Below are 20,810 nucleotides of genomic sequence, written 5' to 3'. Positions count from 1 at the left end.
CACGGTCTCGTATTTTAGCCAACCAGATGTTCTCATGTTTGCCGTAAAATATTACACACAAAATAGTTAGAAAACGTACTCTATAATCTATATCTGTTGCGTGTTTGTTTAAAATGTAAACTCTTTTTTTTTTTGGACACTTACAGCAAAAATACGAACCATAATCCCCGAAAATGTCCTAGCAGGAAATCCAAGATTGATTAAAGAACCCAGATACTAAATTACTGTGCCAATAACTTTTGGTGCAAGAGATGATCATCATTTGATTTCATGTCCAATCGGGAGATCTAATCTCAAATCTTCATTAATGATTTCAAGCAGTACTATAAATTACTTGTGTCAACGACTTTTTATTCAGATAATAATCATTGAAATTGTCTTCAGGGATAGAGATAAATAACTTTCAAGTTATTTTTGAGTTGGAAAACTATACTCTAAAGTATTTAAACTAATTAACTTAAAAATTGAGCTTAATTTATTTCTTAAACTAACCGAAATGTCTAATAATCACGTCACTCGTCGACATGGAAGAAAATTCGTCACAAACCTTGTACACTACACACCACCCGTCACGAGAGAGTTTTCATCATGTCGGAAGTTGTTACCTGTGCCGTAACAAGGTAAACTAACCTAACTCAATTAATGACGCTGATGAACACCTTGTCAAAGCTTAAGGAGTAGTAAACTAATTCAGCAATCTCTGACACTTTTAAACATTTTTCTTATGCATAAAATTTCTTTACAGTTACAAAAAATAATGAGTCTCACATTTTATTAAATAACTAATAATTTTATAATTTTTAATAAATTTTTAATCAATAATAACATAAGAGTAACATGTTTAAAAAAGTGTTAGAATGTATTGGATCTTGCTGACCAAGTCATTGCAATTTCTTTTATTAACATTATGTTGAAAATAAACGAAAACTTACAACAAAAACATGTTAATACTTTCTTCAAACTCATATATAAACAAAATGAACTAATTTTATATTAATTAAAAAAATTAATTTACATCATTTAATTTTACTAATCTCAAATAAAAAATAAAAATAATTCCTATAATATCTTTCCTTGAACTTAATACTATGAATAAAAAAATCTTTAAATAATGAATTGTAACTAAATGAATAATGTTTTAAGGAAACAAATCATTAATTAGAATTAAATTTACTTATATTTAAGTCCAACTTATAAGATAACTTTTTTGTTAATATTTAAATCCAAAGGGAGTAATATATTTTAATAAAAAAACTCATGTTTAATTACTTAACTAAATTTTACATTTATATTTGTCATGGTGATCATTTTCCAATTCCAATAATGGAAGACAGATCTCCTGGCTCATTGGACATTGGTTGTGCAGGGCAGACAAATCTTTTAACAACTTTCAAACACATTCAAAGAAAAAAACGATTAAAATTTGAAAACATTCATAATGCAATAGTGCTCGTTCCTCTTCAGAAATCACATCAAAGACTACAAAATATCTAAGGCTCCAAGAGCCAAGAACTTTTTATGCAATTTTATGTCCTAATCCCTTTGAAGCCTAGTTTTGGTAAAATTTATGTTCTTATTAACGACCGACTCCTTAAAGTTTTGGTAAACTTTATGTTCTCATTAACAACCAACTCATTAAAGTATTTGGTAAAATTTATTAACAAAATTATTATATTCCCAATACAAGCCCTTACACAATACAAGATCCCTTGGGCTGGAAACATGAACAATGCACAAACCCACTCTACGTCGTGTTGAAATTCAACTATATATTAAGAATGGTGATACCAAGGAAGAACATTTGATCACTCAATCATGGAAACTCCAGTACCATGTCAGATTCCAACTCTCATTGAAAGCCTAAGCTGTTAGGTGAAGGCTTTCTGAATAAAATTACATGTCTAATATCACTAGATAACAAAATTGGAACATCGAAATGTTTTCCCAAAAGTAGCTGAACGAACATTGAATTGTTTTCCCGAAAGAAGCTGAACGAACACCACAGCAATTTAGGTAGTAGCTTCTATCTCAATTCCCTAACAGCTAATGCTACACGCCTATTACCTTCCATTTTGCGCAAACAAGATAAACTTGAAGCCATATATTAAAAAGGGCAGCCTAGTGTATGAGGCTCCCACCGAGAGTTGTGATTTGGTGAGGGTCAATAAATATACAGTCTTACTCCAGCAAGGAGAGAGGTTGTTACCAAGATTTAAACCCACAACCTCCAAGTCATAAGGCAACAGAGCCTTACTGTTGCACCAGGGCTCACCCCTTGAAGCCATACATTATACAGAAAAATTTACAGCTTATAGTCCTGCATTGGAATATACCACATATGGGAAGGAATTTATATCCAGGATGAAGTTATGCCTATATACATAATGGCACTATGGTGTTGATATTTAGGGATTAGATGGAAAGGAAAACAGAGAAAACACTGACCTAATACTGTTATTTATACTAATGTTCTATGTTGAGCCAAAGTGCAATCCAACTAGCACAAGCACAACCCAATAACAAAATAAAATATTACATCTAGCAACTTCCAAAAGGAATTGATTTAGCTATTAAAACAAGTGAAAAAATCTGCAGATTAAAAAAAAAACATATACACCTGTGCAACAAGAAGAAAATAAGCCAAGCACAAAATAAAAACATAACTGCATGAAACTTTTCCAAGCCAACATAGTACTCAATCAGTGTAAGAAACTTATTCTTTTCAATCTAATAGTAAGTTGGCTCATTTACAGTTGAAGAGCCAATTGAATATAGCATGGGAAAAAAAGCCTATAAATGGAGAGCATAGGCAACAAAACAAGAACATTTTCACTGTTCCTCTGCAACAACACTGATCTCACCCTTTTCCAGTAAATCGTAGAAGGTCCTGGTTTTCCTCTGTTCATTCCAGTGGTGCATCTTCCACACGCTACCAGCAGCTAAGCCAAGTGTTATTCCAATTATTATCTCCTTAACCACACTCGGACCTTTCAAGGTAGCATGGGCAATCCTTGGACCAGCCATTTAAGACTTTGTCTTTAAGCTTGTCAATTCTACAGAAGTTACAAAACATTGTGTTATAAATATATAACTATTAAACTTGGATACAGTTCAAAACAGGCCAATTAATCTTAACCAATACGATCGTATGTTTTTATTCAAGAGAATGGAGGAAAAACAAAGCAAAGAGAAGTAGAATAGAAGAGACACCAAGACATGTCATTGACTTCTTGGAGCTTTCTCTTTAATCATAAGAGGAACCCAGGAGTCATTGCCCCTCATATATTATATCCCCAAGATAGTTTGGTGCACCATTAAATTTAAAACTGGGGGTGAAAAATTATGGGAATGACCCCTAAATTTTCACTCTTGTTTTATCAGGATGTACCAAACTGTAGCCCACAAAACAAATCACAAATCCTGACAGTTGTATTCTCAACGAAAGCAAACAATTCTCTACAATGACTACATCGACCATTAGAACGAAAAAGAAAGCACTATTTAAACCTAATACACTTGTTCATATACACCAAAGTATCAACTCGGTACAACTTTGTTTGGTTCAGAAACCTTCCTGTGAAATCAATTCACGTGTCACAGAAAATCCCATAAGGCGCAACCCACACAACCCAAACATCGGTATATAAATAATTTCACTAAAAACTAGAAAGAAAAAAAAAATATTTCTATAACTTCTCTCTCACCAGATTCGATCCCGATAAACACCAATACTTTTATCTGATAAAATGTTTCGATGTTTCACAACTAAAATTTCAATCTGAACCGAATTACTGTCTTTTCCCCCAATTTTTTTTTCTTGTAAATATAAAAAAGTCAACAGAATAGACAAGCATATTTTCTCGGAGCTCATCGCAGTGAGTGGGGTAAATGATTACCGTTAAAAAGATGAAGAATCAAAAGATATGAAGCTAGGATTTGAAGATCTATAATAAGAAGAACAGAGAAAGGAGAGAACTCACCAGAGAGAGACGCAGGCGATTGGGGAAGACGGTCGTCGAAGGAGTTCGGGCAAAAGCATTCATCGATGAGGGCATCCTTTAGTATCTACTTCGTGGGCCCTTTAGGCCCAACACGAATTGCGTTTGGGCTCTCACATTTTACCCAAATGTTATTTTTCTTATATATGACTAATTAGGGAAAAATGTGTCTCTCTAAATTTTTTTAATAATAAAAAATAAAATTTAAATATAGTTAATAAAAAAGACTATAAATTATATAAAAATAATGAAAATTTAAAATTTATTAAGTGATTAAGGGGTAAATTATCTATTGAAATATGTACATCAATGAAATAATTTTGATTATTAATAGTTATAGATAATTAGTAAAATATCTTAAAAAATAAATAATTGGTAAATTTTATGAGATGCAAATTTTTAGATATTTATAGGGGATAAAATTAGGTAGTGTTTGTATTTTCTTAAGAGGAAAATGATATACTTTTGGGTGAACTTAGGAAATTCTCTACTGAGAATTACACACTAATATCTCAAAATTAAAGTTCATTTTTTCTAAATCTTGTATTATTAATTTAAAAGAGAGTGCGGAAATTATATTATACACTAATATCTCAATATAAGTTTAGAATTCACTTAATAAGTGAATTTTTCTTTTCTTTCACTTTTTTTTTCAATTCAGCTTTTAATCTTTTTTTCTATTTCTTTTCCTTTCTAGCTCACCAACCATACTCTAATCATAGAAGAGAGAACACACCCAAAGTCGTACCTATAGATTTTAAAATGTTTTATAATTATAGAATATAATTTTGATATAAAGGATAAAAAATAAACAAGAAAAATAATTATATGGATTTTGTTTAAATACACTCACAATGCAATTTTTTTACATTAGAATCATAAATTTACTGTATATTTGATAAAATTATTAACTTATGTATTAACTAATTTAAAATTAATTAATAGAATAAATATCTTTACATATACAGTGTATGAAAACGCATATTATATATGATACTAATTTTATTTTTTTGACTGGATGATATTAATTATTTAATATTCAAAATAATAAAATTGGTATAAATCCTATAACGTTCCACCCCCTCTTGGAAGAGAAATCTCGTACCTATAGTAGTTAGTATACTTAGTAGTATTTGTGTTTTTTAAGAGAGTTAGTAGTACTTGTTTAGTGAATAATAATAGTAAATTTGCATTTTTGATTTATCACCAACCCATACCTAATTGCTATCAAACTTTCGTAGTTGCACTTTGGCTCGGTTCCGTTGTCGTGTTGTGCTACTGTTCCTGTTCAAATCTCAGGAGTGCGAATTTGGTTTCACCATGTAGAATTGATTTTCTTTCAAAATTAATTTTAAATTAAAATAATTTTGAATAATTTTTTATGTTGAATTAATTTTTTTATTAAGTTGTTTCCTAATTTAATTCTACAATAAAAACATCTAAATATAAATCATATTAATTTAAAATTAAACTCAATTTTAAAAAATCAATTGCATTTAAAATTAATTTTTCCGCATATACTATACAATACCGCTCCCAACGAGAAAACACCAAACGAAACTCTTTCTCACTGACATGGCTTTCTGTTCTCCAAAATTCCTCAGCCTCCTCCTCCTACTCTCTGCCATACCCATCGGAATCATCGTCACTCTAGAGCGAGCCAAACCCGCCACCCACGTCTACCACTACCACAGTAACGGCTGGTTCCGAGAATGCGCCAAGTGGGATTCTCATAACCGCCGCTTCATTGTTTCCTTCTTCGAAGGTGGTCTTGGTCAGGTTTTGCTGCCGGAGAAGGATTATGAGTCATCGCCGCCGTTGGAGGAAGTCACGGTGGTCAAAGAGACCCACTTGGCCGGAAATGCCTCCTTGGGCATCGCCATTGACGCACCTAGAAATCGAGTCCTCGTCGTTAACGCTGACGTGATCGGTAATCGATACGGCGCGCTTGCAGCATATGATCTCTCCACCTGGAATCGCCTCTTTTTAACCCAACTTAGCGCTCCCAGTAAGCTTCTATCTCTTTACCTTTAACTAAATATTTTCATAGTTTTTTTTTTCTTCATATAAAGTTTAATTTACATGTCCTATGTTATAGAAAAATCAATGGCTTATTAGATATAAAAGTCTAACGAATAACCACCTGAATGTTAGAAATGATTAATGTATTAAAGTTGAAGGTTGAATAATTGAGTATTAAAAGGATTTGATCTTGAAAAAAATAATTTTAGATCAGTTTTTATTTATTTTTTCTGTTAAATTAGTTAAAATTTCTTTTCTCTTATAAACCCGAAGAAGGATTATAAAAAAAAAAGTTATTGAAGATGGATAGATTGTGATTAAAATGATATCGCTAATAATCATTGACATCATGAGCAGTGATCTCCATCAGGGTAATGAGGGCAATTACCCCACACAAGTAATTAAACTCTTTAATTTGCGACAGATATTATGCCCAAAACGAGTAATTATTAGTTTTCTTGGATCAAAAAAATAAATGCATGTTTGCATTATTTTCTTAAAATAAATAATTGCTTTTTGTTTATACTTTTTTTCAAAAAGGTTGATAAAATATAAATAAGCAATTGTTTTTCTATAACAAAAGCACAAAGCACGCTCTTGCCCACAAGTAGTTTCTGCTTCATACTATTTTTTAATGTCGTTTGGAATTTAATAAAAAATATATGGTTTGGATTGTTGCATGATGAAACTGAACGGTATCAGATTCTCGTTTGTAAGGGCCAATTCCATGAGAATTCGTGTTATGTCTTTATTTACTTTTTTTATTCAATCATATATATCTGCACTTCACGCACATGTAGATTTTTTTTAAGTTAGACACGCAACATGTACTATCAACATCTTTTACAGTTACCTTTTCATGTGAATAGATCTTAATCTGTTAAAGTATTTATGGCTGCATACCGTGCATTTAATTTTGAACTGCACGGAATCCTCTATCTAGATTCTAGATGTGGATGATTGAAATAAATGCTAACCTTTTGAGTTTTTATAAAAAAAATTTCTTCCAAATATTTTAATATCAGGAAACTATTTGTAGAATAAGTTGTTTTTGAACCTAGATAAAAGGTAAAAGTTTTACTCTTCTACTATTATATAAGAGAGAAAAACTAAAATTCTATTGATCGAGTATGATTTTTTCTTCTATCATAAAGCTGTTAAAAATCTGTGTATGAGCATACCTAAACAAAGTAATTGGGAATCCCCGTGGAAAATAATGTGTCATAGTTGGTACTTGGTAGGTACGACAGTTAAACGATATTAAAATAATCCATGGAGGATTGGGTGTTACGTGACACCTAAAGTGAGAAAAAGAAAGAAACATAAGTATAATAGCTGATATAATAGAGTTGGGTGTTAAAAAGACATAATAAGTATTAATGAAGTGTTTATATATCATTACTACTAATGGACGGTAAGACGGATATAATTATGAATTTGTGATAATAAATTTGAGTTTTTTTACCCAAATCTTTCAACATTCGATCTATACCACCAAATTAGTTTGTTCGTTCAGTTCACTATCTGATATTCATATCAACGCCACAAAACTTGTCTGCACATGCACGTGTTATTCATGTGTGCAAGAAGGATGTAAGAAAGAAAAAAACATATGAATGGTTGTCAATTGCACCGTGACCCCAAATCCCAATGTATTAGTTATGAACTATGCATGTCAATAATAAACAAAGGGAAATGGCCTACCTACGTCAGTAACTCTATTAATTGCATGTCCTATTATCTCGTTGGCTCATAACATGGGGTATAGCTTTTCAAATTGTGTTAGCTTAGACATACAACTGGTGGGCCTTTTGTGACAATATCAATTTTCCATTGGATGCAGGTGATGAGAAATCATTCGCAGATGATGTTGCAGTTGATGCAGAAGGCAATGCCTATGTTACAGATGCAAAAGGCAATAAAATCTGGAAAGTTGGGGTGGAAGGGAAGCTTATATCAATCATTAGAAACCCACTGTTTACTTCAAAAGAGTGGTATAAGAACTTGGTTGGGCTAAATGGAATAGTTTATCACCCAGATGGGTTCCTGATTGTGATTCACACTTTCAGCGGCAATTTGTTTAAGATTGATTTAACAAAAGGAGAGGAAGTGAAGATAATAAAGTTAAAGGAAGGGACCCTTTCTTTTGGAGATGGTTTAGAACTGTTGTCTCCCACTAAGCTTGTAGTTGCTGGAAATCCTTCTGGAAGATTAGTGGAGAGCACTGATGGGTGGAACACAGCTTCTGTTGTGGGAACATTCTCAGGGCCTAAGCATCGCTTGGCCACAGCAGCAACTGTGAAGGACGGGAAGGTGTATCTGAACCATATGGTTGGAATTGGATACCCAAAAAAGAAGCATGCAATTGTTGAGGCAGTTTTTTAACGCATACTTTCTAGAAATCTAAACATTGGGGAACTGGGAATGTGGGGATCATACATTTACAGGACGTTTAGTTGAAATTTGGTGTACCTTTGCTTATTTATGTTTGGTTTTGTTGCATTACTTGGCCTCAGACCTCAATGCTTTTCCCTTGAATCTCAACCTAACATAAGATGCTCGATCGAGTAAGTTAATTACCCTTTTGTCTTGGAAAAATTATAGGTAATTCCGAATTATGAAGTATCTAGAGTTTCGAGATTAATCTCTATTTGATATACATTTAAGTTTTTCAATTTAAGAAAGATAGTTAATAACACTTTTTACATATCATATGAAGTATGAAGATTGATTGTAGTCCTAAACTATTTAATAATTCCTCGTTGTGTTGGATACATCCAAAGATTTTCTTTTGTTCGGTGATCGCATGATGCTGGATCAGTTGATACAAGGCATGAGAAGCACATCATATATATAACAAGTTTATTTTAAATTATTAATTTTTATTTTATTTTGATATACAACTATTTAATCGCTATTTCTGATAGTGATTCACACTTCAAGTGGCGGTTTGTTCAAGATTGATTTAACAAAAGGAGAGGAATTAAAAACTATTAGAGACTTTTTTTTTAGTTTATTAACACTGAGAGACTAACTTACACTGATAAGGACCAATTGATTATATTCTATTTTATTTTAATATACAAATATTTAATACACTACCAAGTGCATAAATAAATTGCTGTGAAATTGTTATAACTTAATCAATGATTTTACATATTTAATCTATGTCATATTCATTTAGAAATCTTATAATCAAAGTGTTATAAAGAGACCAGTAATGCTTTCTTTTAAAAAAGTGAGTTGATTTAAATATACTTTTGATTTTATGAAGTATAATATAAAGATTAAATACATGAATTATCATTTTGTAACCAATTGGTAATTGGTTTGAGTAGAATTGTTCTCAATTTTCTTAAACAATCTCTTGAGTTTAAACCCATTAAAAATGATTCAAAAATACAATAACCCAAAAATAATAGTAGCCATTTAGTCCTACAACCTTGTATTTGAGGTTCTTTGGAAGATGCATAATAATATATCCTCCTCGTATCCGAATATGACATTTTATAGAAAAAAAATGGTTTCAAAATAAACGACAGTTTTACAAAATTAATATTAAATTAAATATTTTTTTTCAAAGATACCCTTAATAAATACTTAGTGGGAGTAATAAGAAGAATAATTCACCAAATATTTTCTTTGAAATTTACCAAGTGTTTTATATTATAAAACGAATGGAGTAAATAAGTAGAGACTCATTACCTTGAAGTTAACAAATTATACCGTTATATTATAGTACATTCCTCCCTAAATATAAAATTCATCTTTTAAATTGCCTTTTTTGTTAATTTTTATATACCAAAATACCCTTATTTACTTTACAATAAATGTTATAAATTAATTAAAAAAATTCATTCTCTTCTGTGAGGATCGAAAAAGATAACTAACATACAATTAGATAAAAAATAATCAAGTGAAAAAAGTAAAATGAAGATTCTCAATAATTTTAAAAAATAATATAAATTAATAATAAATTTAATGCTACTTACTAAATTAACTAACTTTCTTGAAGTTGTAAATTATTTAAAAATATTATATCTAGGAACATTATTTAAGTAAATTATATATCCTCTTAGAAGTAATATTTATTCATATTTAAAAAGTAAACGTTAACATGAAACTAAATAAATTTTAAATTATATAAAATTTATATGATTGACAACGACGATAGTAACCTTCTATCATATGACTAAAGTATATTCCACATCTAATACAGCTTAAAATCTTAATAAATTTCTTTTTCATTTCACAAATCATAACATTTTATTCTATTTAATAAGACGTAATACTCAATTTGATTTCTTAATTTATTTTAAGCTTCAATTAAGGTCTTTAATTTTTAAATATGCAAATGGTTTCTTTTGTTTTTTAATTTTAGTCAATTGAATCTTTTTCCTCAATTAGGATTTGTCACCGTTTCAAATCCACATTATATTTATTATTATTTTTAAATTGAGAAAATAACAATCCAGGAGAAGATCATCTTCCCTTATTTTGGAATCACATAGGAATTCAAATCACCCCAGCATTCAACTTCGTGGTTATCCATTCTCACGCCGCAGAAAGGGTTAGCCCCTGCGGATAGAGAGACTAATCGAACCGAATCTAACGGAGGATCCGAAAATGAATTCGGGTCGAAAAAGTTGAAAACGCCGCAAACGACGCTCAGACCCGTCACCATAGCCCCCGAAAGTGTCGGAAACATTGGAAATGTTTCCCAAATTTTCAGTAGTGGGTCCCCAGCAGATTAGTCCACCGTGGACGTCATTTACCTCGCCGCAGGTGAACCCTTCACCAAAAACAACCCTCTTCACCTCTAAATTCGACACAAATTGGTTGCTGAACAAGTCACTCTCTTTTGCTGTCAACGTATTGTTGGTGGTTTTTGTGATTTCCCTGCAATCAACGGTGTTGGAATCGCAGATCCCTTGACGGCGCACACGCGACTCTTGCCGGCGGCGATGTGGGAATAAGCGGTGTTCCGGTCTGTTGGAGGCACGGGAATTAGATCTGCGCTCGGTTTGGTTACAGCGTTCTAGCAAAAGGCTTGCGAGGCGTTCGTTAAAATGCAACAGAGAAAGCCTTCCCCGCCGGAGAGTAGTGTTGTTCTTGTTGCTGCTTGGGATCATTATGATGATGAATGAAAGAAGAGTGAGAGAGAGTAGAGAGAATTTCGTTCACTGCTTTTAAAATTATATTTATTTGATTTTGTTAATTTTAAAATAATAATAAATATAGTGATAGTCCGAAACCATTATTATTCGTAATTAATGACCACCAAATTTATCACCTCACAGATATTCACTAAATTTGACGAAAATGATCTAATTGGATAAAATTAGAAAACAAAATAACCTAATTGCATATTCAAAAACCAAGGAACTTAATTAAGTATTTAAATTAAACTAAGAAACCAAATTGAATACCAAGCCATTTAATAATAACTTGGATGTCTCACAATCACATAATGAAGAGCAAAACCAAGTTTGAACAGAACAAGTTCGCCGAAATGTCACGCCTAGCATCCGAAACGAACTGCTAGGTTTGTTTCTACTAGCTTGTTGCCGCTAACATTAATTTGCTTCATGCCTGCTTCTCTTGCCTATTTAAAGGCACATTAGCATCAGCAAACCACTAATTATCTCCTTTTGTGACCGTTGATCTTGAATCTATCCCATGGGATATCACAAATTTGTTTATGCATAGGATATATAATGTAGAAGCCAAAAATTTGTATGCGCTAGACTTTGGCCCAGGCTCATCAATGAGACTGGTGTTTCTTAGCCCTGCCTTGAGGAGCTGTTGATTCGTCTCTCTTAGAACCCTCAGGTTTACGTGCCCATGGTGGTGCTTGATCGGGACCATAACGATAATCATAGAAGAGCTCCTCACTAGCATCGATGTGTTCCTTGGCAAATATGCCTACTCGGTGATCTCCAGCAACCAGCATCACCTATGCCACAAGTACAAGTGGCCAATAATTGTAGCAATTCAAAGATCAAGTTCAAGAAACTGAGCCAAAAGGTTATAACTTTAAAGCTCCCCAAAACTTGAGTTTTTGGACTTACCTTTGCATAGCAATTGGGGTTTGATGAGTGGTTTGCAAATTTCAACTTGTCTCCTTTGCGATAAGCATCAAGAACGTACTGTTAAAATATACAGCAGTTTTAAGGTCTAAAATAATCACTTTGCAGTCTCATATTGTTATAGCTTGCGATGAAAGAAATGTGACGAAAAATACTTGGTTGCCAAAAGCTAACCAAATATAATAAAAATAATATATGACTGGACCTCTTACAAAATAAAGGAAACTCTCAAATCAATGAGAAAAGAGCTAGAGCTAGAGCAGCACAAGACACGAGAAAATGTAGATGATGTGAGACACTTGCCTGATCATTCAAGTCAAAAAGAAAAGATGAGTTGGCGCGATCGTATATTTTCCCACGCTTATCGGCTTCTCGGTGGGAGATCAGTTCTCCTGTGTACTCTCCTAAGTAATCATTTTTGTTAACCGGGTTCTGAAATATCATCGTCAATTAGTGAGAAGAAGCTAATGTTGTAAGAATTTTTAAAACAAAACAAATCTATTAATTTATAACCTTCAAGAAGGCTCCCCATCCTGCAACATCAGACTTTGCCAAGAGAATCTGACAGACACAAATAAGAAGCAATGTGAGACCCAAATGCATGTTATATGCATCCATGATTAAGATTCACGTGAATGAAATGCAGATAATTTTAAACACCTAAGCTCAGAATTACTAACCCTTTGTTGTTGTCTCAATAGAAGCCTCATATTTCCACATTGCCCTTCTCCACGCCGAGGTGGCTCCCCTAACGAACCATCCCCACAACTGTATAAAGAACATAAGAAGTTAAGAACATAACTTATAAAAAAGTATTCACAATGATTTGATGTGGAAGGGGCATTCCAGAGTCCAAAGAACACATAAAAGGGAAACAGGTGAGAAGATTTTAACTGATACAGCATTAAAGGGAATTACAGTGGTGTCAAACTAGAAGATCTAGGTGAAGTAAAGAGTTATCAATTCATGGTTTCTAAAGTTTCTCCCCTTTTTTTTGGAGGGGGTAGGGTGTGGGTTGTGGAGGACGTGAAATTCGGGGATGAATAATTTACTAGCAAAATTATCTGTTTAGGATTTACATGTTTGAAGAAGGATCAATTCTACATAAAGTTCTAAGAAGTCAATGATTACAATCAATATAGTTCAATAAAAATTTAAAGGAATTTAGGCAGTTTCAAGAACAGTTGAAAGGAAGCTTTTAGCTTTATAACATTTATTAGACATTGAAGGAGGAAATAGAGAGAAAAAGAAACTTTGAATGATATTTAGTTACTCGAGAAATGTGATTGTATTACAATAAGATGTAATGTAATGTGATGATAAAACCTAGAGTACTCGCCCTTATTTTTGGTAATAATCCTAACTAAATAAGGAAATAAATTATAGAACATAAAATGAATATTTCAGCACAACTATATTAACTCGTTGATGTAAAAGACACATTGCATCTTCCCAGGTCTGACGCCAGAGAAGTGGAAGTAGCGGAAGGTAACATTTTCTCAAGTCAGTCGAAATATATGACTTTACAAAGGTTTGCATCGTACCACTGAAATACTGGATTATTGGGGTACAAAATATTACTGTGGTTTTGTGAATCAATGACTTTCTTGATCAGGTGAAGCAATAGATTCGAGACATGTTCATTCAAAAGCCTAGAAGTCATAAAATCAAGTTCACAGCAAAAAAATATTTGGCATATTACCTAACCCAGCAATTCCGACAGACATCTGGATCACATTCCCGTCCTGCAGCAAAACATGGGCATTGTCGACTTCTACACTGACTCTTGGCACAATGGCATCCTCTGAACCGATTTTTGCAGCTTTTTGAACAACTGAAGGTAGAAGAGCCAATTTATTACATTAAATTATAATTTTGCTAACAATTACATTTGTCAGGTCTGATAGTTCACAAATTAAGTTGAAAATGCATTTTATAGGAACCTAGCAAAACAGTGAAAAGATGAGTTTCGAAGAAATAGCTTCATATGGACAGTTTTACATCTCTTGCTCCTCTTAAGTAAATGACCGGCTCTTGTTTTGTGTTCAAAAGCTTGCTAACCAAGTGAAACCATATTTGACCATCAATCTAGATTACCCTCGTTATGTTATGATCATAACCCCGTGATTGCTAACAGAATAATTCAAATAGTCCAAGTCCAACACATAACACATGGCCACAAGAAATATAAGTTATCCTGCAATTTTCTCTTCCATTATATTCAGCTACATAATTAAATGAAAAGTGACATACCCGCAATATTTCTCACAGCAAGTTCCACCATTAATACAAGTACATTCCTTTCCACACATTGACTGACATCCACATGGTGTATACTGCTTGCAAGATTGGTTTTTCCCATCAGCAATTCTTTTCCATATTGATGGGTGGCCAGCAGATTTCCAAGAATATTTAAACTTCCTTGTTTTGCCCCTTTTCCTCAGCAACCGTGACCTAGATGGCATCTCCTGGTCCTAAAATGAAAACCCAGATGGAAAGGAATTTTTTTTGCTTCTAAAGTAGGGGGTACTCATAAAGGTTGGTAGAAGTTGTCGGAACAAAGATTTGATAATAAATTTGAGTGCAGCTAGCTTAAAATTCAAAATGATGTTTTCTTGTTAAAATAAAATGAAGAACTCATACAAAACAGAGTATCATGACGGAGGTAATAAAGAAGAAAAGAACATTTATCAACTCAAGAGTAACTCAATCTCTTTACATGTTCAACCCAGAAACGTCCTATTTATTAGGCAGCCAAATAAAAAAGCTAGAAAATTTCCTATAATTAAAGATTATTAATATTTTAATTAAGTTTGATGCCCAACTAGACTATAGAAATATCAATTCTTCAGAATATAATGATGTTGGTTATATAATTTCTTAAAAATAAAAAATTGGTCATAACCTATTGAGATAATACAAAATCACAACTTATCCAAACAGGTGGGGCCATCTGGTATATTACATATGGAAAATTTTATTTTAGCTTTACCAATCCTCCCCTCACCTCCAAAAAGAAAATAACAGAAAGACGTCAAGACACAAGAATGTAGGATAAAGAAGATGGAAACAGAAGAGGTTGTAATTCTCACTGTGCAGTCAGCATCAAATTTTCCCTTTTCTTCCATGATTGAACTAGGAGCAACAATAGATCCGTGGGGCATTGACACTCCTCCAGAATGCATGTAACTAGCTATTTCCATACAAGTCTTCAGACCAGGAAGTAAGTTCCTTGCTATGAGGCAACTGCAGAGTATAAGTTACACTTGACATGAGCACAGAATAAAATTAGACCACTACATGAAGTAGATATTTATGACATGCACTATGCATTAGTTTCATTTACTAATTACTTATGAACCATTAGCCACAATTGGGGAAGTTGCCTACAGAGGTTTCAAATTCATGCATTTTATTAGTTGCAGTTTAGAGAAAATCAATTGCTAAATGTGCATTCAAACTTCAATAGTTATTAATTATTATTAATTGCATAATATAATGAAAAGGGCTGCAGCAATGGAGCTCAACATTGACACAAGAAATAAGAATATTTCACAAAAGAACTAACAAAAACATGTATGAAACAATAATAACAAAGCCTTATCCCACTTGGTGAGGAAAAATATGATATGATATATGGATATAACATATGCACTAGACATGAGAAAGCTTAATGGATAATTTGTGAGGTGAAATGCACAATTAAATTTGGTGCCATCCTTGTATTTCTCAACATAATGATGTGAGGTGAAACACAGAAAGCTCCGTACCTGTTTCTGCCAAACAGTTCTACTCCCTTTAAGTATAGTTCTTTCTCCAGAGGTTTCCAATCTGAGAGACTTAGCATCCCATCAACTATCCCCTCCATTGAATTGGACATCTTAAATTCTGTCTCATTTGTAGGATCTTTTGGTCCATCACCAATACTTTTGTCCTGCTCATCACTAGGGCAAGTGCTAGAAGAATCTATTAATTTAATTGAGTTATCTTTAACAGATTTGTCCAAAATTGCACTAGTAATTGTATGTATACTTTCACCACATGCACCCAAACTTATTTTCTTGCTAGAATCACTATTTACAGTAACTACAGCATCAGAGATTGCCTTCAGCTTTTTATAAGAATTCTGACAATCATTGGGATGGAGTGTTGAGTCACGGGGTGACATGTCTGACTGATTTAGGACTTTCCGTTTTTCCACACTCACTGAGATAGGAACATTTAAATTGAGAGATCCATGACAATCAACTTCTGTTTGAAAAGGTATTATACTCTGATTACTAGGTTCCTCTATAATGGAGGGAGCCAATATCACATCTGCCTCTTCTGTAATTGTAGTTCTCTTATTCTGATCAGACCCAGAAGTTGAATCTTCTGTCACATTTTTTACTACCTTTAACTGCAGGCAATTGAAATGGCAATCAAATACAAAAAACACTGATGAGTTGACATTGTAACAGGGAGCAAAAGCTGGCACAGATAGATACACAGACACACACATAGAATTATTCACCTTATACTAATGACAATTGAAATGGCAATCAAATACAAAAAACACAGATGAGTTGACATTTTAGCAGGGTGCAAAAGCTGGCACACATAGATATACTGACACACACATAGAATCATTCACCATATACTAAGTGCAAAGCAAGCCTTAATAAGAATTTATTTGAATTAAAATAGTTATGATATATATTAAATTTAATTGAAGCAATTGAATTATTTAAAATGGAAAAGATAAAATAATAAATAGTTAGATAAATTTAGATAATAAAGTAGTTGGGGATCTACGTTTAAAAAAGAAAAGATAACAAAGGATTTAACAAGCAAATATGATAAAACAAATCTTATGCAATCCAATCTTAAATCACATACAACTGCACTTATATAAGGATAGTCAGATTCCTTGTCCTAGAATTCTATAGACAATCTCTCTCTTAGTAAATGGGAAATTAGTAGTAGACTACTCAGGATTGAGGAGAAGGAAGAAACAAATAGAATCCTGTTGACACAGTCAATATGAAGAGGAAAAAGTAAATGAAAAGCGTGAATTACTCTACTTTAAGAGGTGAGTAAAACATAATTTCAAGACCTCCATGGTATAATTGTTGAAAGATGTGTTTTTGTGTTCTTGGTATAAAGAATTTGAGATTAGCAGTGTTATAGGTATTATGGTTGAATATTGTTTTTATGTTTGTGTGTACTGGATATAAATTTTAAATATTGAATTACCTTATTTATATATAATATATGCCATGCTGTCACAATATTAAATTTCCAGTATACTGTGTGTATTGTCGTGAATGTGCTAGCTAATTCTTGCACTCCAAATTAAAAACCCGGAGTAGAACTGGCATTAAGCTTTTCCTTTATTTATATAGGTATATACTATATAATAGAAATAAAGAATAAATAAACAAGGAGGAAGGAGGTGTGTGTTGGCCATGGCCGCAATCAAATTGAAATTGGCACAAAAGAAGTTTGCAATTGGAAATCCAAATACTTATAATTAATTCCACCTTTATGTTTTCCCTGGCTCATGGTTGCGTGAGATTGCATTTTTCTTGTTAAGGCTGCATGCCTCATACAAATTTTTTTGACTAAAATTACTTCCAAAATCCAATATAAATCAACAGAACATAGACATGCCACCATATTTATTGTATAATGATTTGACAGACAATGAAAACATGCTAAACAAAATACCAACAGAGGAAAAAGATTGACTAATTTCATCTCTTTGAGAATTGAAAACAATTAAAATTTCTGTTTACTTATCTGCATGAAAATTTCACAAACACTTAAATCTCATAGAAAGAAGAATACCTGAAGGTAACACTGATCACTGCAAGGTTTCCTGTCTCCTTCAGGATCAGACCAAACTGTCTGCTTTTCACTCTGAAGTAAACCACCAAATTAGCTTTATGGATGAAGTAACTATGGATTAAGTTGAAAACAACATAGGGCATTGTTACTTACATGATATATTAAAGGTTGAGAACAGCCATGCAGACGACAGTCAAAAATCTGCAGTATGAAAGCAGAAAAGTATAGATGCACTTACTGTGACCACAATAAGAATGCTGAAAAGATTATGCTTTAGTACGTACCAGGCAACGGCGACAAAAAAGATTATCAAAAGAATCTAATGCAGCACTCAGGCTTTTCTCTAGACATATGCCAATAGTAGATTCATATTCTCCTGAGTTTTGAGAAGGCTGGTCCAACCTTCCAATGTTCTTTTCCTTGATAGTTTTGTACCTCTCCTACATATTTCCAAAAAAAAAAAAAAAACTCCCAGAAATAAAAGTGGCTTCTCACTATAAATCCACTCAGTGCAATATATATTTTTTTCTATAATTAAGATTAACAATCATGAAGCATATACTCATGCCCACAGGTTATTCAAGATTACCTGAATTTCTAAACTGGTGCCCCCAACAAATTCACTAACAATATTTGGTACCTCCTTGTTTAACCCATATTCCTCAAATGCCATCCTAGTAAATTCAGTAATCAAGACATTAATTCTAGAAAGGAAAAACTTTGAACATTTGAATAAATATGGAAATTATAGGCTATGAGTTTAAAAGTGGTATTAAAGTTCTTTCGGGATTACAATAAAAGCATTATTTTCTGAACATTTAAAACAACCATTTGAGCTCCAACAAAGCATGAACCTTACATGTTAATTAAATTTTATTCATATAGCTAATGATAAATGTTACAATCAAGATTGTTATTGTTTCATTGAATCTTCACAAATATATGGACCTTCTTAAAAAACATCTCTATCTTATTCATTTTAACTTACCATATGACACGATCTTCAGCCTCAGAAAATTCATGTTTTTCTTCCTCAGGTTCTGTTAACTCCTCCTCACTGTCGCTACATATCAGTGCTTCACTTCCATGTTGATCATAGTATATGCGTCTTCTTCCAACCACTGACTGATCTTCCGCCATCCTCTGATTTCTGATGTGTGTGAAAGATAAAAAATAATAATATAATCTAAAAACTAACTGATCAATAAGTTTCAAAATATCAGTATCTATTTTAAAATGGAAAGAAAAAGGTAGTTTCAATTTTGAAAAAAAAAATTGCACAACAGGTCAGGACAGAAAGTTAAATCTTTGCAAGTAAAACACCTGTCCAGAAATATCCAAGAGGTATATGGTGGTAGTGTTTCAATATAAGGCATTTTGATACTTGTAGCAGATAATACATCTTGATTGTTGTGGTCCTTGTCTCCCCAGACTGGAGAGAAACCACTGAATTTACATAAAGGATGGTCAATTCTTGAAGAAAGAATTGGATTTTTCCTATTTTCCTCTGTCTGTGAAGAACCCCTTGTTGATGTTTCTGACAGGACTCCTGACATATGACACTGTAGCTTCTTCTCATTGCTCCGAATTTTTTCCTGCAGAAATATAACTAAGGTTGATTGCAAGCTGACTTGCAAGGAGTACAAAAAGAAGCCATCTTAACATTGAAATTTTCAATTAAATGAACTCAAGTTCAAATTAGCAATCATAACATAAAGTTGTACCCAGAAACATGCAAAGAAAAACTGCTGGAAACTCAAACAAAGGTTTGCCACCAGTTTAGCCAAACAAAATTAGAAAAAATTACCTCTCCGTAGAAATGTTACCAGTAAGAGGTTAATGCCATTTTTCTCAATTAATAGGAAGAAAGAAGTTATCAGGTCAGCTAAAAAACTACAAAAATCAGGACCCTTTCCAAGAAGAATGAAGCTACGGGAGCGAAAAGAAACCCGATATCAATCTTACTTTAATGCACACAATTCTCTCCGCCTGGATTTGCTTTTTTAACTGATTTAACTCGAGGGACAAGCTTCCAATACCATCATTTGCTGGCTCTCCAAGTTGTTTCTATCAACATTACAGAACAAATTATTAGCATGTTCAAAATACAAAAAACAGGAAGTCCAAAAACAAAATCCTGTGTATGCAGCACTGGTAAAATTTCAATTCTCACGCTATACAGAACAGGGACCATTTAATAAGCATAGTTTTTCGATGAAAGCGCCAACAGCAAAACAGAAACCATAATTCAGATTAAGCGCAATCCTAAATCCCTACTCGCGAACTCAATTGCTGTAGCATTCAATTACAGGGAGACAGAGGAACAGAGAGCTCTTAAATGATGTCCGCTCGTGATTATCAGATCAAATTCAAAATTCTAGGTATGAATAATCAAATTCTGAAACATAGTTACGAAACCGATTCCGATGAATCAGAAAAGGAAAAGAGGAATTGAAGCATCTAAACAACGAGTCATTCATAGTTATTGTTGAATTGAAGAAAGAGAGAGAAACTGACTCGAGGTTTGGAAGCCGAGTCGGTAGGTTTGGACACCATCGTTGTTGGGCCGTGCGGTGTGGGGAGTTGATCAAAGGAGGAAGAAGAAGAAGAAGAGCGAGAGAGAAAGAAAGAAACGCACACACACTCACTCACTCACTCTGGCGTGTGTAAGAACGAAGAGAAAGAAAGTAACTGCTTCCGGGTTTTGATACGTTTGGTGACATGGCCTACCCCGGATACAAACGCAACGTTATTTTTGGTGTTGCCATCTAATAAAGTAGTATTTGTACGCACTATCCACCGCCACTATTTTCTTGTGGGAGTTAATTAGTAATTTTACCTCTATTTTGGACTTGTCCTCACACCTTTTTTT

At 33.0% G+C, this 20,810-nt stretch overlaps 3 protein-coding genes across 4 annotated transcripts; 1 reads left to right on the top strand and 2 right to left on the bottom strand.

Annotated features, from left to right (window-relative positions):
• Positions 1-2,636: 2,636 nt before the first annotated feature.
• LOC114378424 (cytochrome c oxidase subunit 5C-2-like) lies at positions 2,637-4,101 on the bottom strand. Its single transcript, XM_028337018.1, has 2 exons — positions 3,981-4,101; positions 2,637-3,053 (listed from the first exon to the last, which is right to left on the bottom strand). Exon 2 carries the CDS (start codon positions 3,022-3,024, stop codon positions 2,830-2,832), a length of 195 nt encoding a protein of 64 aa, XP_028192819.1. The 5' UTR covers positions 3,025-3,053; positions 3,981-4,101; the 3' UTR covers positions 2,637-2,829.
• Positions 4,102-5,528: 1,427 nt separating this feature from the next.
• Positions 5,529-8,599, top strand: LOC114378414. The gene is made up of 2 exons (XM_028337007.1): positions 5,529-6,006; positions 7,864-8,599. The coding sequence occupies exons 1-2, from the start codon at positions 5,574-5,576 to the stop codon at positions 8,403-8,405; spliced, it is 975 nt and encodes a 324-aa protein (XP_028192808.1). The 5' UTR covers positions 5,529-5,573; the 3' UTR covers positions 8,406-8,599.
• A 2,762-nt stretch (positions 8,600-11,361) lies between these two features.
• Positions 11,362-20,678, bottom strand: LOC114378397 (histone-lysine N-methyltransferase EZA1-like). Of its 2 annotated transcripts, none has more exons than XM_028336992.1 (17): positions 20,456-20,678; positions 19,904-20,005; positions 19,262-19,533; positions 18,927-19,088; positions 18,528-18,612; positions 18,223-18,378; positions 18,092-18,139; positions 17,939-18,010; positions 15,880-16,511; positions 15,202-15,355; positions 14,363-14,583; positions 13,812-13,943; positions 12,790-12,877; positions 12,623-12,670; positions 12,413-12,541; positions 12,092-12,169; positions 11,362-11,976 (listed from the first exon to the last, which is right to left on the bottom strand). In XM_028336992.1, exons 1-17 carry the CDS (start codon positions 20,492-20,494, stop codon positions 11,785-11,787), a joined length of 2,610 nt encoding a protein of 869 aa, XP_028192793.1. In that variant the 5' UTR covers positions 20,495-20,678; the 3' UTR covers positions 11,362-11,784. The 2 variants fall into 2 exon arrangements, with proteins under 2 accessions (XP_028192793.1, XP_028192801.1); XM_028337000.1 differs by having other exon boundaries at positions 15,880-16,508.
• Between the last annotated feature and the right edge of the window lie 132 nt (positions 20,679-20,810).

Source organism: Glycine soja, chromosome 2, assembly GCF_004193775.1.
Source record: "Glycine soja cultivar W05 chromosome 2, ASM419377v2, whole genome shotgun sequence".
NCBI lineage: Eukaryota > Viridiplantae > Streptophyta > Magnoliopsida > Fabales > Fabaceae > Glycine > Glycine soja.
This window is presented reverse-complemented; position numbering and strand designations above follow the sequence as displayed.